General features: G+C 38.1%; 1 protein-coding gene across 3 annotated transcripts in view; it reads left to right on the forward strand.

Moving 5' to 3' along the window:
• Positions 1–14,198, forward strand: part of STRN (striatin) — a 140,738-nt gene that overhangs the window by 57,689 nt on the left and 68,851 nt on the right. For all 3 annotated transcript variants that reach the window (XM_088474400.1, XM_088474398.1, XM_088474399.1), the window contains exons 4-6: positions 6,795–6,879; positions 7,272–7,439; positions 11,660–11,795. In XM_088474400.1, the coding sequence (XP_088330526.1) occupies positions 6,795–6,879; positions 7,272–7,439; positions 11,660–11,795 (389 nt within the window). The remainder of the gene's footprint in view (positions 1–6,794; positions 6,880–7,271; positions 7,440–11,659; positions 11,796–14,198) is intronic.

The raw sequence follows: 14,198 nt of genomic DNA on the forward strand, positions 1-14,198 counted from the left end.
AGTGTACCCATTTGTTTTGCTTTTGCAGGATTGTTCCTAAAATAGCAGTATAATGAGAAAAGTAATTGCAGCAGTATTCATTAATATGGTGTTTTGTTTTTTTAAATCCTTTTAATTTAACTATTTAATCTGACAAATATATTTCTGTCTTTATAACCTCCTTCCCACATTTAAAATGCCACCTCTGCCTTCTGCCATGTGTATTCCCGACACAAAAGTGCATTTAAATCTAGCCGTTCAAGTGACACCATTTTTATAATGCATTTCACCACTTTTGGGCTGTAATGTAATATGGTATTCTAAAGAGATCACTATGTACTGCATTTCTTAAACCATCAAGAAATGTAATGTTATGTGCACACTTTCAGTAGTATTTAAAGATGTAAAAGCAATCTGGTCAGTAGAAATTGCAGAAAAGTTTCACGCAAGGACGGGCTGTTTTGCCACGGTCCAGTTCTATATTCTAAAAGCTCCTTTGCCATCCTGTAGTTTTGAAAAGGGCTCCTCTTTTAGGACGTGAATCAATTGTTGGTAGCTCCCGAGCTATTTAGTTGTTAGCACTACTAGCCCTGCGCTGGTCACAACAATATTTTTTTATTTTTTTTTTCGCAAATAGAATGTGCATTCTTTTAGCCAAGTTAATGTAATAGTCGACATGTGGGAAACATAGTTTCCAGCAGATAGTGCTATGGATAGTATTGAAACCGTGGCCCTTGTGAGGCAACAGGGACAACCACCTTGCAACCCAGAGACTGCACATTATCCATGTCCTAGAGATTATTGGAAATCTCTTACCCACAGTTTTCAAAACTTTTTTCTCACATCTCAAACATATTTTGCTGGCCACAGAGAAGCTGGCCCTGCCGGCTGCCTCATACTCTGAACAATTGATGCCTTGTTCAATTTGAACACACACAAACAAATCCTGGCCATTCATTAGTGAGTTTGGTAGATGGATACACATACATGCCGATTAGTGGTCATCTTCTAGTTACATTGTGATCATGATTCACATGTATTGTGTCCACGCAAGGTATGGTAGGCCAATTTCCTGTGTGTTTATGTAAGGAAAATATCCTCATGACTAGGACACAGGACTAGTTTTAATTGTTTCTGGGAAATAAAAATCTGCATTTGAATAGTTACTTAATTTGTTTTTATTTCTCACGTTAACTAAATTTGGAGAATTTGATTTGGGATGCATGAGAAAATGGCACTGTTTGATTTAAATTCATCACCTGGCTAAATGATATCTTCGTTAAGCTATTTTCTCATGAGTAACTGCAATTTGTAATTAATTTTAACATCTGCATTTCAATTCCTATCTATGTACAACTTAGGTATTTACAGATGTGTCCTTATACACCAAGCTTCCGCCATGCCACACTGAGCGGTGTAGTGTCGCGTCTTTTTCTTTAAATTTACATCTTATTCACGCCGCAGCAAAACACTACTCACGGGCATATTCAGTTAGGTGCGAAAAGTCGAGTACTTTTCGCGTGCCGCACTTCTCGCCGTCATCGCTGGTTTTCCATGCGGAAAAGTATCGCGCGCATCCCAGCTTAACCCTGTATTCAATTAGAAATCGGCGAAAATGGCACCTGGCGAATTCGGACCTTGACGAAAAGTACTGTCAAAAATGGGGAAAACACTCTGTACCCCCCGAAAAGCTGCACTAACATAGGGGATGACTATAGGGGTGTTCTAGTACCCTAATAAAGGTAATCTGTTTTTTTTTTCTCTCCAAAAACTTGTTTTAGCGTCTTTACATAAATGGTGAAGAATAGCATTTAGCAATATTGTTTAATCAAAATAAGTAGTCCCAGCAAATTTGGGGTACATGAAAATGGGTGCTAGCATATTTTGAAGTTGCAAATGTGAAGTTTTAAAAAAACTTAAAAAAATCCACCTGCAATCTTATTTCACTTGTTTTTACGTTTGTCCCCAAACTGTTTGTTTTTTTTTCGCCTACGCCCCCCCCCCAAAATGAAAGTACTTTTTTGGCGTTTTAATTATTTTTTAGAATTTTTATTACAGTTTTAGCCTGGGGGGACGTGTACCAAGGGTGCAGGGGGGTTCCCGCTAGTTTGCACCCCAAAACCCCAGTTCTGCACTTTTTTTACAACCGCTTTCATAGGCGAATCTTTTTCGCCGATTCCAATGCATTGATTTTCCACACCGGGAAAAGTTTTTGGGATTGAAAACGGGGGATAAGTTTTCGCCTGGCAAAATGACATCACCGCCAAAACTTTTTAGCTGAAAACGGCTTTTCGCACCTAATTGAATACGGCCCTCAATCTGTACCAAAAACGAGGGGCTGTGACTTTAACTGCACAGATTTTAGTTTTAAATATGTACAACGTTGCAGATGAAGCACAACAGAACTTGGCGTGAAAAAAAGCTGCGGCCTGGTAATTGTGCCACTTCAGATTCAGACTCCTTTGCACACAGTTAGGAAAGATATAGGTGCACTGATGTATTGCTGTGAACATCCCAAATTCAAAGCGGCAGCTCAGTGGGTTCTGCTCCCCGTTAATATCGGTGCACAAAAAAGGAAAAGGAGTGAAGCGCCGTTTAGAATTCAGTAAATTTTATTAATTGTAAGAAATACAACAGTATAACCGTATTCGCTAAAAAAAACACCATTCTCATAAATATTAAACAAATTAATAAACATTTAGAAAGTTGTTCTCATAAAACCAGACAGATCTGCACAAAGATATAAAAGGGTTATATCAAATTAATCAGTCCTGTCTCATTAAGTGCTTTTTGGCTCCTAATCTTCAAATGGGCTCTCAAGGCCCCTTTCTTCCTCAAAGCTTTCCTGCGCTCATCCTAACCCACTACTCCATGTTCCTTCCTCACAATCCAGCCCATCTGTGTCACCCCTGTTTGTCTGCCCACGAGCAGGGCCCTCTTCCCTCACGTGCTTCTCCTTCCCTTACTTTTACTTTCATTTACAACAGCACCTAACACTTGGTTGCTGACACCATGCTGCTTATGTAAGTGTTAAGCAGCAATGTTTATAAATCATGTTGTCCCACATTGTTTGTACTGTTTTATAACTATTTCTTGTGTGCTCATTAGTTTATGTACTTTGTAAGGTGCTGCGGAACCCTTGTGGCGCCATATAAATAAAGGATGATGATGATAATAATAAAGTGGTTTTGTCTCATCCCATTGTTTAATTTCAGCAACTAAGTTGCACTGTGAAATTGGCACTTCGAGAAGGGCTATTTTGGCGCAACTGCAGCCATAGTGTATGAGGACACATCTGTACAAGCTGTGTAATCCGTTGGGTTTTGAGCACAGCCATGGCCAAAAGTTTTGAGAAGGACAGTATTGGTTTTCACAAAGTTTGCTCCTTCTGTGTTTTTAGACTTGTTTGTCAGATGTTAGTATGGTATACTGAAGTAAAATTACATTAAGTTTATGCAGAGTGTCAATATTTGCAGTGTTGATCCTTCTTTTTCACGACCTCTGCAATTCGCCTGACATGCTGTCAATCAAGTTCTGGGCCACATCCGCCCATTCTTGCCTAATAAATGCTTGGAGTTTGTCAGAATTTGTGGGTTTTTGTTTATCCACCCCCCCTCTTGAGGATTGACCACTTAGTTATCACTTTTGCCTTATGACAAGGTGCTCCATCACGCTGGAAAAAGCATTGTTCTTGAAAAAGAAGGGTCAATGCTGCAAATATTGACTCTCTGCATTAACTCAATGTAATTGTCAATAAAAGTCTTTGACATTTTTACTTCAGTATACCATAGTAACATATGACAAAAAGGTCTAAAAACACAAATGCTTTCTCTGGAAAGGGAATCCCCTTCCCATTTCTTTTAAATTTCTGTTTCTGTATAGAGGGTTATCCATTGCTTCACTTTTGTTCTCTTTTTGCAGCCTGGTTTCTTGTGTAATTAAGTATGCTAAACAACAGTAATTGAAGGTCAACTTCAATTTTTTGTTTTCTCCACTATGAAAGAGTACCATGCTGATTTTGTTTTTTTTTCGTGTGGTACTAATGTATGACTTTTGTTAAGCATCTAAAAAAAAATGGGATATCTAGCGTTTTTAATTCTATTCCAAACTCTTGCATTTTTGCTGTAACTTGAAATATAAGGCAGATAGTCATTTTGTTTAGATGTTTGGATTCGGGAGGAAGTGTTACCTTAGGGGTCCAAATTTTGTGGTGATTCCTTAATAAACACCCCATATACTTCAAGTAAGATGGAATAAATAAGCCGCGTTTAGTAAATAGTTTATTAAATTGAAAAATCAATATTATGGAAATGAACGGTCACAGTCGAGATATTTTGACATCCTCTCAACTAAAAAAAAAAAAAAATCATAAAAATCTTAGATGGGTGGTGGACACACCTGGTTGAATTGATGTGGAATGACCCATAAGAGAAGAAAATCATAGCTTTGCAATTAGGTCCATACATATACAATTACTGTTTTGTCCAAGTCATTTATGACCATTTGCTGGTTATTATTCTTACAGATTGCATTTGACACATTGTTTCCTTCAGTAGGTTATATTAGGATTTTAGATACCGTATATACTCGGGTGTAAGTCGACCCGAATATGAGCCGATGTACCTACTTTTACCTGAAACCCCCGCTCCTGGTCCCGCCGCTAACAGCTCCTCCGGCCGCTTTGCATGGGAGAGACGTCATTACTCATGACGTCTCTCCCATTACCCACTGCGGGAGCCGGAATATGGCTCCCGCAGTGGGAGCAGCAGCAGCCGATGAGAGTCTGATAGACTCTCATCGGCTGCTGATTACAACAAACACACAGCTGCCGGCTCCGGCGGCTGTGTGTTTGTGCTGTGTAGCGCTGACCGAACTCCGTCCGGTCAGCGCTACACACTTCACTCGAGTATAAGCCGAGGAGGTGCTTTTTCAGCACAAAAAATGTGCTGAAAAACTCGGCTTATACTCGAGTATATACGGTATATATTATAAAGTCCAGTATTAGTCCACACTCACGTCTGAAAATCCAATTGCTGGGGTAGCCACCCAAATGGGATCACCTGTATCCCTGCATACAAAAAATGAACAAAGGGGGTGCACTCACCAGTCTTCTAAAATGAGTTTTTATTTCATCTTTTTTTTAAAAATTTACAGCATCATAGTAAAGCTCCGACGTTTCGGTCCTAGCCATGGACCTTTGTCAAGGTACCTTGACAAAGGTCCATGGCTAGGACCGAAACGTCGGAGCTTTACTATGATGCTGTCAAAATTTTTTAAAAAGATGAAATAAAAACTCATTTTAGAAGACTGGTGAGTGCACCCCCTTTGTTCATTTTTCGGTATATATTATATGTATTAACTAAATTGTCATTTACTATACTATAGTATGGTTTTTTTATGTGCAATATTGTGTATGTATGAACCTGACTGCAGAGCTGTGACTTCCTTCTCCTTTTTTTGTTATTTACAACCCTCTCATAGCCGCTTGGATCTGATTTTCTTACGTACAACATTTTAGGAATTTATATATCCTGCCAGTGCAGACAGTAAATTTATTTTTGTATCTTCTAATATGTCTTTTATTCTCTATGTACAAAAGTTTCAATGATCACTGGAACAATGATTTTTTTTTTTGCCTGAAATGTACAACTCTTCAAATATTGACCAAATATTCTTGTTTGTAAAATCATTACAAGCTGTATTATGAATTGTATTTGCCTTTTCTTAACCAATATGTCTTATTCTAGCAAGCTTTAAAACCATGCAGCATAGGCTGTTTATTTTTTAATCTCAGCCATAGTGTGGTGTGATATATTTTTATCTTCTACTTTTCTTGTCTATGTTCCAACTGCAGTAACTTTGGATAAATTATACCCCTTTTACACAGGCCAAATAACCCAGGTTATCGCCATGTTAACCTGGGTCCAGTGACCTGCAAATCCAACCCAGGTAGCGAGCAGGGTTGGACCGGGGATCTCCCGGGTTACTGGGTAGTGTAACAGTTTACAGCATAGGAACAGCTGGCTCAACGACATTTGGAGATGTCATCTAAAAGCACCAGCAGAAAATTTAACACTGCACCCGCATGCAGTGTAAACTGCCCGACCCGGGAATAACCCTTGTTGGAGCTGCAATGTGAACTGGGTCTTGCCTGGTTGGAAATGTGTTCCAAATCCTGGGTCAGACCAAGGATTTTAATGTAAGAGGAATATAGGCATTTGTAAATAAAATATAAATATATAAAAATAAAAAATAAATTTTACTCTGGTCTAAAACAATGAACATCCCACTTGTGCATTCAAAATGTGATGCAGCGGGTGAAAATGAAGAATTAAAGAATTACACTCACAGGACTTCAGAGAAAGTCAAGTACAGACATATTAATAAAAATTAATTTATCCCAGGTACTTATGTATAATAGCTGGAAACAGCAGAGCAATAACATTGTGAAAATTAAGGTGGTAGGTTTGTATATGGATTAATATGTACATACATTAGTGTGAACTTGGTATGCAAAATTAAGCACTAACGATCTAAACCTTTTGACAAGCAGGTCATAGTTTTCCTAAGTTGATCCTGGCTTCAGGGACTCAATTGCGTCTAATTTATGCCTGCCTGGTGTAGCCCATATACAGTATACCTGCAGTGCACTGTAGCGTAAAGGAGCTGGCCCAGCATTTACAAGTATGCATTCGATTTATTTAACTGTTGTGTTATGATAGATGATGATTTGAGAAGTGGAAACAAAACCCTGTTGGTGACAGTCTTTTTATTCTGCGATCCCACATTGATAATTCATGTTCTTTTCCTGCTAGATGAAACAAATGAGATGGATATCCAGACAGCACCACCACAGAACAGCCAGTTTATATGGAAACAGAGCCGACAGTTACTAAGGCAGTAAGTGATTCCTCGTTCTCTCATCTCTCAGCTGAGGGGTTAACTACACTGATTTTTATTTTGGGTTTGCAGAGACTTTCTGTGACTTGTAATTTGCTTTAGTGGCACTTGATGTATTTCTTCTAGGGATTTTTGTGCCCATCGCAATGAATAGAGAATTGTACCAAGGACTCCTTTCATTTTCCCAGTGCCTGTAGAGGCTGGTAGAGACGATCCTTGCAGCTGGTAGCAGATGATTTATTAGCATGACTGCCCTGCACAGTACTGCACTGTGTGTCATTATATAGATATTACAGTGCTATTGGAAGATTATCTGCTTATTGTGTTTTTTGGAGTGCTGAGAACTAAAAATGTTACTGATGGTCACATGAACCCCTGCCTCTTTTCTGTAGGTATCTGCAAGAGGTCGGTTACACAGACACCATACTGGAAGTGAAGTCAAAGCGGGTGCGAGCTTTGCTAGGCCTTTCTGCAGATTCTTCAGACAGGCTCACAGACACGAATCAGGACTCCATGGTAAATGGCACAGAGACTGAGCTTCCCAATCCACTGGTTATCGGGTAGGTTTGCATCTTCTTTTTTCTTTTCTTTTTTTGACTCTAAAAAAAATAATTATCGATGGAAGCGGTGACAAATGGAGTATGTCCATATCTGGATAAGTCTTAACATTCTAGCTGAAGTATAATTAATTTTCCTAAACCTACTTTTCTATATTCGAATATTCTTTGCTGCACCCAGAAAACTATTCAATCTTTCTAACCTGTTTAAGGTGTCTGGACCTAATTGAAATGAACAGATTACAAATATTGTGCCGAGATACTATATTGCAACATTTTGTTTAGAAATCACGGTGTGCACATTCCTTATAAAAAAAACTTGATGTGCAAAACTGGGCTAAAATAATAGATTTAGGCCCGTATTCAATTAGGGAGCAAAAAGTCTGTGCTGGACTTTTCACTCCACATCGGAGCTTTTCTAGGGATAAAGTATCGGGCGCGTGCTCTCTTTATCCCCGTATTCAATTTGGAGCCGGTGAAAAAAGGAGCCTGCGGAAAGGTAAGTATCAGGAAAAATAGGGGAATTTTCGGGAATTCATCCTGGGACCCCCCTAATGATGTCCAGACATGGGTGATCACTGTTTGTACCCCCATTTAGCGCTGCAGAATGTGTTCTGCATTTGTAAATAGCTGCAGCAGCTGTTTTTTCCCGGCATTGAAGAAGTGATGCAGAAGCACACTTAGGTTTTTTATTTAGTTTTTAAAAGTGGTCCCATCAAATTTGGTGTACATGAAAATGGGTACTAGCATATTTTTAAGTCCCTAAACTAATTTTTTTTTCAATTCTGCAAAAATACACCTGCTGCTAATAGCCTATTCTAGAAAACACCTGCAGCATACTTACAGAATACCCCTAAACCTATTTCGCTATTTTTAAACACTTCCCCAATTTTTATTTTATTTTTTTAACCCCAAAATTAAAATCATTTGTTTAGGGTGTCCCTATTTTGTTTTAAAATAACTTTTTTTTTTTTGACATAGTTCATTTTTAGGGGCTATTCCCAGGGGTGCAGGCTATTTTTATTTATTTTTTTTAAACCTGCACCTCTAAACCCCAAATATGCACTTTTTTTCGCCATGTAAAACATGGTGGAAACTTATCCCCTTTTTTTACAAAAAAACTTGACAGCACACTTCTCAGGCAGAGCACATAAAAAAAACCACACAGAAAAAAATCACCATTTGGTTTACCATTTGTAAACTCCAAGTTGCATTCACCATGTTTGCTGTCTTCAAATCTGACAGAGGACGCCTGTGTTATTAATCAATCAAGTAATTGCTTAAAATATTCTGCACTCTTGTTATATAAAACTTCATGCAATGTCTGTCCAATTGAAAACCTCATTCCATTCAGAAATAGTCTGACACCCTGTCCTTAATAGGCATGTTTTGTGGTGAGGGCCCATTTGCATTGTTTTCGAGACATAATTTTGTGCTTCATACTATATTCTTTCCTTTGTACAAAGTTTTTTTTTGTTCCCGTCAGTCTACTAACATGTGATTACACGTTTTGTGGCCTGTTGGACAGACTAGTTCAGCCACATGATTATCCTCTTATGTTCTTCCAATTGCTCGAAAAGCTGTTTTGCTTTTGATTTATACATGGTTCAGCAGATTTTAGTATTGTTAGTGGATTAAGGTAATTCAATTTAAAATGAGTCTTTGGAATTGATGATTGTACTAAATGAGTATAATGATGATCTCTGTGACAGTGTGAATTTTAAAAGCTAAATTAATTATTCCATTATGTTCATAACAACTCAATCCATCTATAGATGTTCTTGCAGAAACATTTCTGTTTACATTTGAACAGCAGCTGTAAAGGAGTATTCCACTTTAAATAACCCTAGATGCCATTCCTTCCTAATTATAATAATTTCATGAAGTTTGTGTTTTTGGATCCCTACCATTCAATTTATTTGACAGTAGAAATGTTGTAGATAGCTGGAAGCTCAGCACTGCTTGGCTCTAGCAGGAGAGATCCCTCACAACAGGTCTATGGCTTTTAATGAAAGCAGCTGGTACTACTATTGGGAAAGGAGGGATTTGAGAACAAGGGGTAATGTATAATAGCCTGTGAGATACAGGCATCAGCGATATCCCTGCAAGTCTTCCTGATGTTTTAAAGTGCCAATCATTTAAAAGACAGAACCAACCTGAATTTGTCATTAAAATGATTGCCACTTGAAACTTGCCAATGCCTGCATCTCACAGGCTAGAACATTTCCCCCAAGGTGTTATATTTGTGGAAAACTATATTAAATGTCATAACTTATGTAATTTTGCAAGTTTAAAAAGAAAAAGTCCTTAATGTGCCTTACCTTCTAAAATGTTTTAAAAGAGTTGAGAATCAAAGTGTAAAAAAAAAAATCTGCAAGTGAATAGGTGGCACAGGGTACCAAGTCCTAAAGGGAAAAGTTCTGTAGCTACCAGCCATACTAGTGTAAATGAGTGAATGATTGATAATGGATAATTGGTCATGCATAGATCAGTGGTTCCCAAACTTTGCGCCGTGACACCTTAGGGCGCCTCGGGACACTTGCAGGGGTGCCTCCGGTTGTTTGTCCAGCACCAAATCAAATCATTTATGGTCAATGTAATGTAAATATATGGACAAGCAGAAGCACATACCTGTCCACCACCACATAACTGACCCTAAGGATGACAGGGAAGCACAATTTACTTCACTTTACTAAATTTTTTTCCTGAATCTCTCGATAACAAACTTAAACTTAGGGGTGCTGTGAAAACAATGCTGATACTCTAGGGTGCCCTGATTCAAAAAAGTTTGTGAACCACTGGCATAGGTACATTAAATGAAATAAACAGTAAGTAGTAATTCCGAAAACTATATTATCAAGTAAATAAACTCTGTTGGCGTGTTGTAGATTACAGTGAATGAATCCAAACCAAGATGAAATCAACTTTAAGTAAATTACACCTAATGGCTAAAGTTAAAGAAAGAGGGGAACACATTAGAGACGCCCAACGTTGCCCACAAATAATATACATGAAAGTCCTCAGAGATTACAATCTCCCTGGCGTATAGAACAGAACATTCACAATATTCTGTGTCCTACATGCAGAAAAAAAAAGATATTCATTTATTTACTGCTCTATATAAATGATTATATTAGGTCATTGTGGTACACAATGGTCCAAAAATGTTTTTTTATCCTTACTAGCTTAGTACTGACAATCTCCCTTTCACATTCAGTTTTCTTGCAGCCCTTTTCCTTTAATCTTTTATTAAATGGAAAAGAGCTGTGAAGATGTATGTGGGAAGCATACAGTGCTAGGCAGCAGTGTAGGTGATGTGGGAAGCCGTAATTAACATTTTATTTGACTTCGTCTTTTCTTAGTCTCTGAAAAGCTTAAGAAATTCCCATGTCACTGAATGGGTTACCTTAAAGAAAACGAAAGCTACACAAATAAATCTTGCTAAGTACATTCTACGTCACTCCCCTACCACCCTCACCTCTTGCTCCTGTAGAGGTAATAACCTGCCTTATCTTACATACTGTTGCATATGCCTTCCAGAAAGAAGTTTAAGAAGTGTTATAGTGGCACTTGTGTCACTGATATGACTTGACCACAGATATAAGCTTTGAGGGTACTTTTTGTCTAAGATGGTCATTCCATGATGACTGATGCCTGTAGAAAAGTCAAAACAATAATAAATCGGAGGTAAAAGTGATAACAATTTAATGATACAAATATATAGAAAATCAGCTGTTCAGAGTAATGTTGCTACTTTGCTAATTTATTTAATCCAAACTGACCTCAGCATGAACAGTGCTGAGTTTTGTATTAAAAATATGTATAACGTGTAGGGGAAAAAATACTGTGGTAAAACAGAACCTCTTGGCAGACTATACTTGTTTGAAGAGATGGCTGGCAACAAGTGAAATTAAAATTCCAAAAATATTTAATCAAACCCTAAATGAAGGTAGGGTATAATCCATTATTGCAGTAGTATCTGCTATCCATAGACATACAAGGGTTTCTGGCAAGTAAAACTGTCATATAGCTAAACAGTCCTATAATTCCTCCCCTGATTTGACGTTGGAAGCTATGGATCCCCAATAAGCTTCAGTTACTAAGCAACGGATATTTACAGACATTATTAGGATGTTCCTACATTTTCTCTAGTATGGTCTAAAAGGTTAGTAGTTTAATAAAGGATTAGTCGCGAGCACTACTTTTTTTTTATTTCATGATAGGAAACCCGACATGACTGACTCAGCCTCTGTACTGGAAACATTTAAATTTCTGGAAAATGCTGCTGCAGAGTTCAGTGATGAAGAGGATGATGAAGACAATGACGGCAGAGATAAGACTATAATAGATGCTGCAACGGTAAGCATTCCGGAATACTGTTGGTTATGGTGGGCAAACTGTAGTAAAAGTAAAATGCAGAGGTGTCCTTACTCATCTAGCTTCAATATGCCATGCAGTGCGATGTACCTGGTGCGAGAGAGCCGCCAGGTACATTGCAACTGTGATAGCGCCTGGTGGGTTTTTTTTTGCCAAAAATTGATCTAAGTCACAATGGGGGCGATTCAATTCAATGCGCTGAAATCCTTTAGTTGGGCTACACGCGCATTCCCGGGGCTATTAAACATCACGCTGAATTGAATCGCCCCCAATGCAACACCAGGAGACAGAACTGATTAATTTGATGTGCAACATTTTTATATCTGTGTCCGACTGAGTCTGTAAAGGGTTCTTGGAGTGGAGATAAACTGAGATCGCTGCATCATAGCATGCTGATTCAGAGACTCAGTCGCACACAGATATAAGTGTCGCATATCAAATTATTTAGCAGTGTCTCCTGGTGAGTTCTAGTTACATCGCACTGCGGCTTAGACGCATTTTCAACACAAAAAAAAAAGACAAAAAAAAACACCTATCGCTAGCATAGTCTCGCGGGACAAGTACTGAGAGGGGCTGTTTGGTGCGACTGCAGCAAAGACGAGTATGAATACATCTGTATCAAAAGAACATGTTCACTTGGATCATTTAGGGATGTAAATTTATAAACTGAGGTGCATCGAACCTGGAAAAATGCAGCACATTGGTGATCAACCTAAACAATCTTGAAATGCCAGGAATTGTGCATGAAGGGAAACACATGCCTGAGTTTAAAGATGGAATTGGTGGATGTTAGAAGCTGCAGAATATAGTGATGTGGTGATATTGAAGATCTCAAGGCTAAAAAGGTATAACTTAACTTATAAGTTAGCAATGAAACGAACCAAATAAATCCATGGGTATTACAGCTCCAGTGGATGCTTTTTTTTTTTTTTTTTTTTTTTTTTAAATCATGTATTCTTTTTTGAAGAAACTACGTAATACAAAAGTCATAAATTACATAAATAAAACAATCTAAATAAGAAAAAAAAAAGGTGTCAGTGCAATTTGTACATATTCCACCACATCAGCAGTAAACAAAACATAACATCTGTTTGCCGAGCAAAGTATGTGGTTCGGTAAACACATTTTGGGAAAATTACAATATAAAACAAATTAACACGGACATCAGTAATGGATAACCAATATATTGCATCAAAGTGCTAAATAGAAAAATAAATAATAGCAATAGTACCAATGCAGATCCGTTCGAGTACAGCTCACCTGCAGAGTAGATGGGGCTGTACAGTCGTGGCAGTACAAATTGTTCTCCCTAACCTAGAGTGACTCAATCTATCCCATTTATCATGGAATTTTGACATCTTATTACAAGACTTAAACACATGCTTTTTGTGTTTTGATCACATCATTCACCAGAATTCTCCATTTAAGCAGATCAGGAGAGTCTGTTGAGAAGCAGGACCGTGCTACAATCACCTTGGCCAGTGTGGAAAGACACTGTGGCCGGAGGCCGACCACACGTGATTAAAATGGCTGCCACGGCACTGAAGAGATTAACCCTCATGCCATGGCACCATTTTTAAAAGGACCTTTAGGCGCAGTGCGCCACGTACTGCGAATGTATAAGTAATGTGTTTGAACATGTCATTCAATGTGCTGTGCGCAGTTGTGGAAATGTACTTTTTAAATGTTTAGCCTATGCACTTATAAGGAATGTATAAGTTATTTTGTTTTAGAAGGCTGTAACATTTAAGTCAAATGGTTATGAGACATTCTCACCTCCTAGTGATGTTAATTATCCTGAAGTAGTGACCAAACCTTTGTTTACACCACTTTCATTGAAATGCAATGCAGAGGTCTCCAGTGTGTGTGTGTGTGTGTGTACAATACCCCTGCAAGTTTGTGGAAAGCAAGTTGTTTGTGTTTAGAAAGCTTCTATTCTGTGTAAGAACTTAGGTGTTAAGACTCAGAAAGCCAGAACTGGTTTACTCATAAACATGTGAAAAGATGAATGCAATAGAAATTTGCATTATATTTACCTTTTCAGAAACCATATATGCTAACTCAGTTTGTGCTTAAGAAAGCCAACTCTTTTTGAGTGGTATCGAGTTAATTGATTTAATTTCTGTGAAATGTAAGACGTATTTATTTATGTTTTGTGAGATAGCCTGATTGGCTAAGAGGAACCCAGGGCGGACTTACCTCTGTGGTAATGTGTATTGGAGTAGCATAAAAGAAGGCTTCGTGCCTGGTAAAATTGTACATCTTTGAAAATCCTTTGTGGGGAAGAACTGCTGATTTGATAAGATTTCTTGTATGCTGATTATTTCCTTTCAATCTGACGGGAGGGTCTTTTTTAAGACTTTGAGCAATAAACACCTTTTGTCT

Source organism: Taudactylus pleione, unplaced genomic scaffold (assembly GCF_031769625.1).
Source record: "Taudactylus pleione unplaced genomic scaffold, aTauple2 ptg000154l, whole genome shotgun sequence".
In the NCBI taxonomy this organism is placed as follows: domain Eukaryota; kingdom Metazoa; phylum Chordata; class Amphibia; order Anura; family Myobatrachidae; genus Taudactylus; species Taudactylus pleione.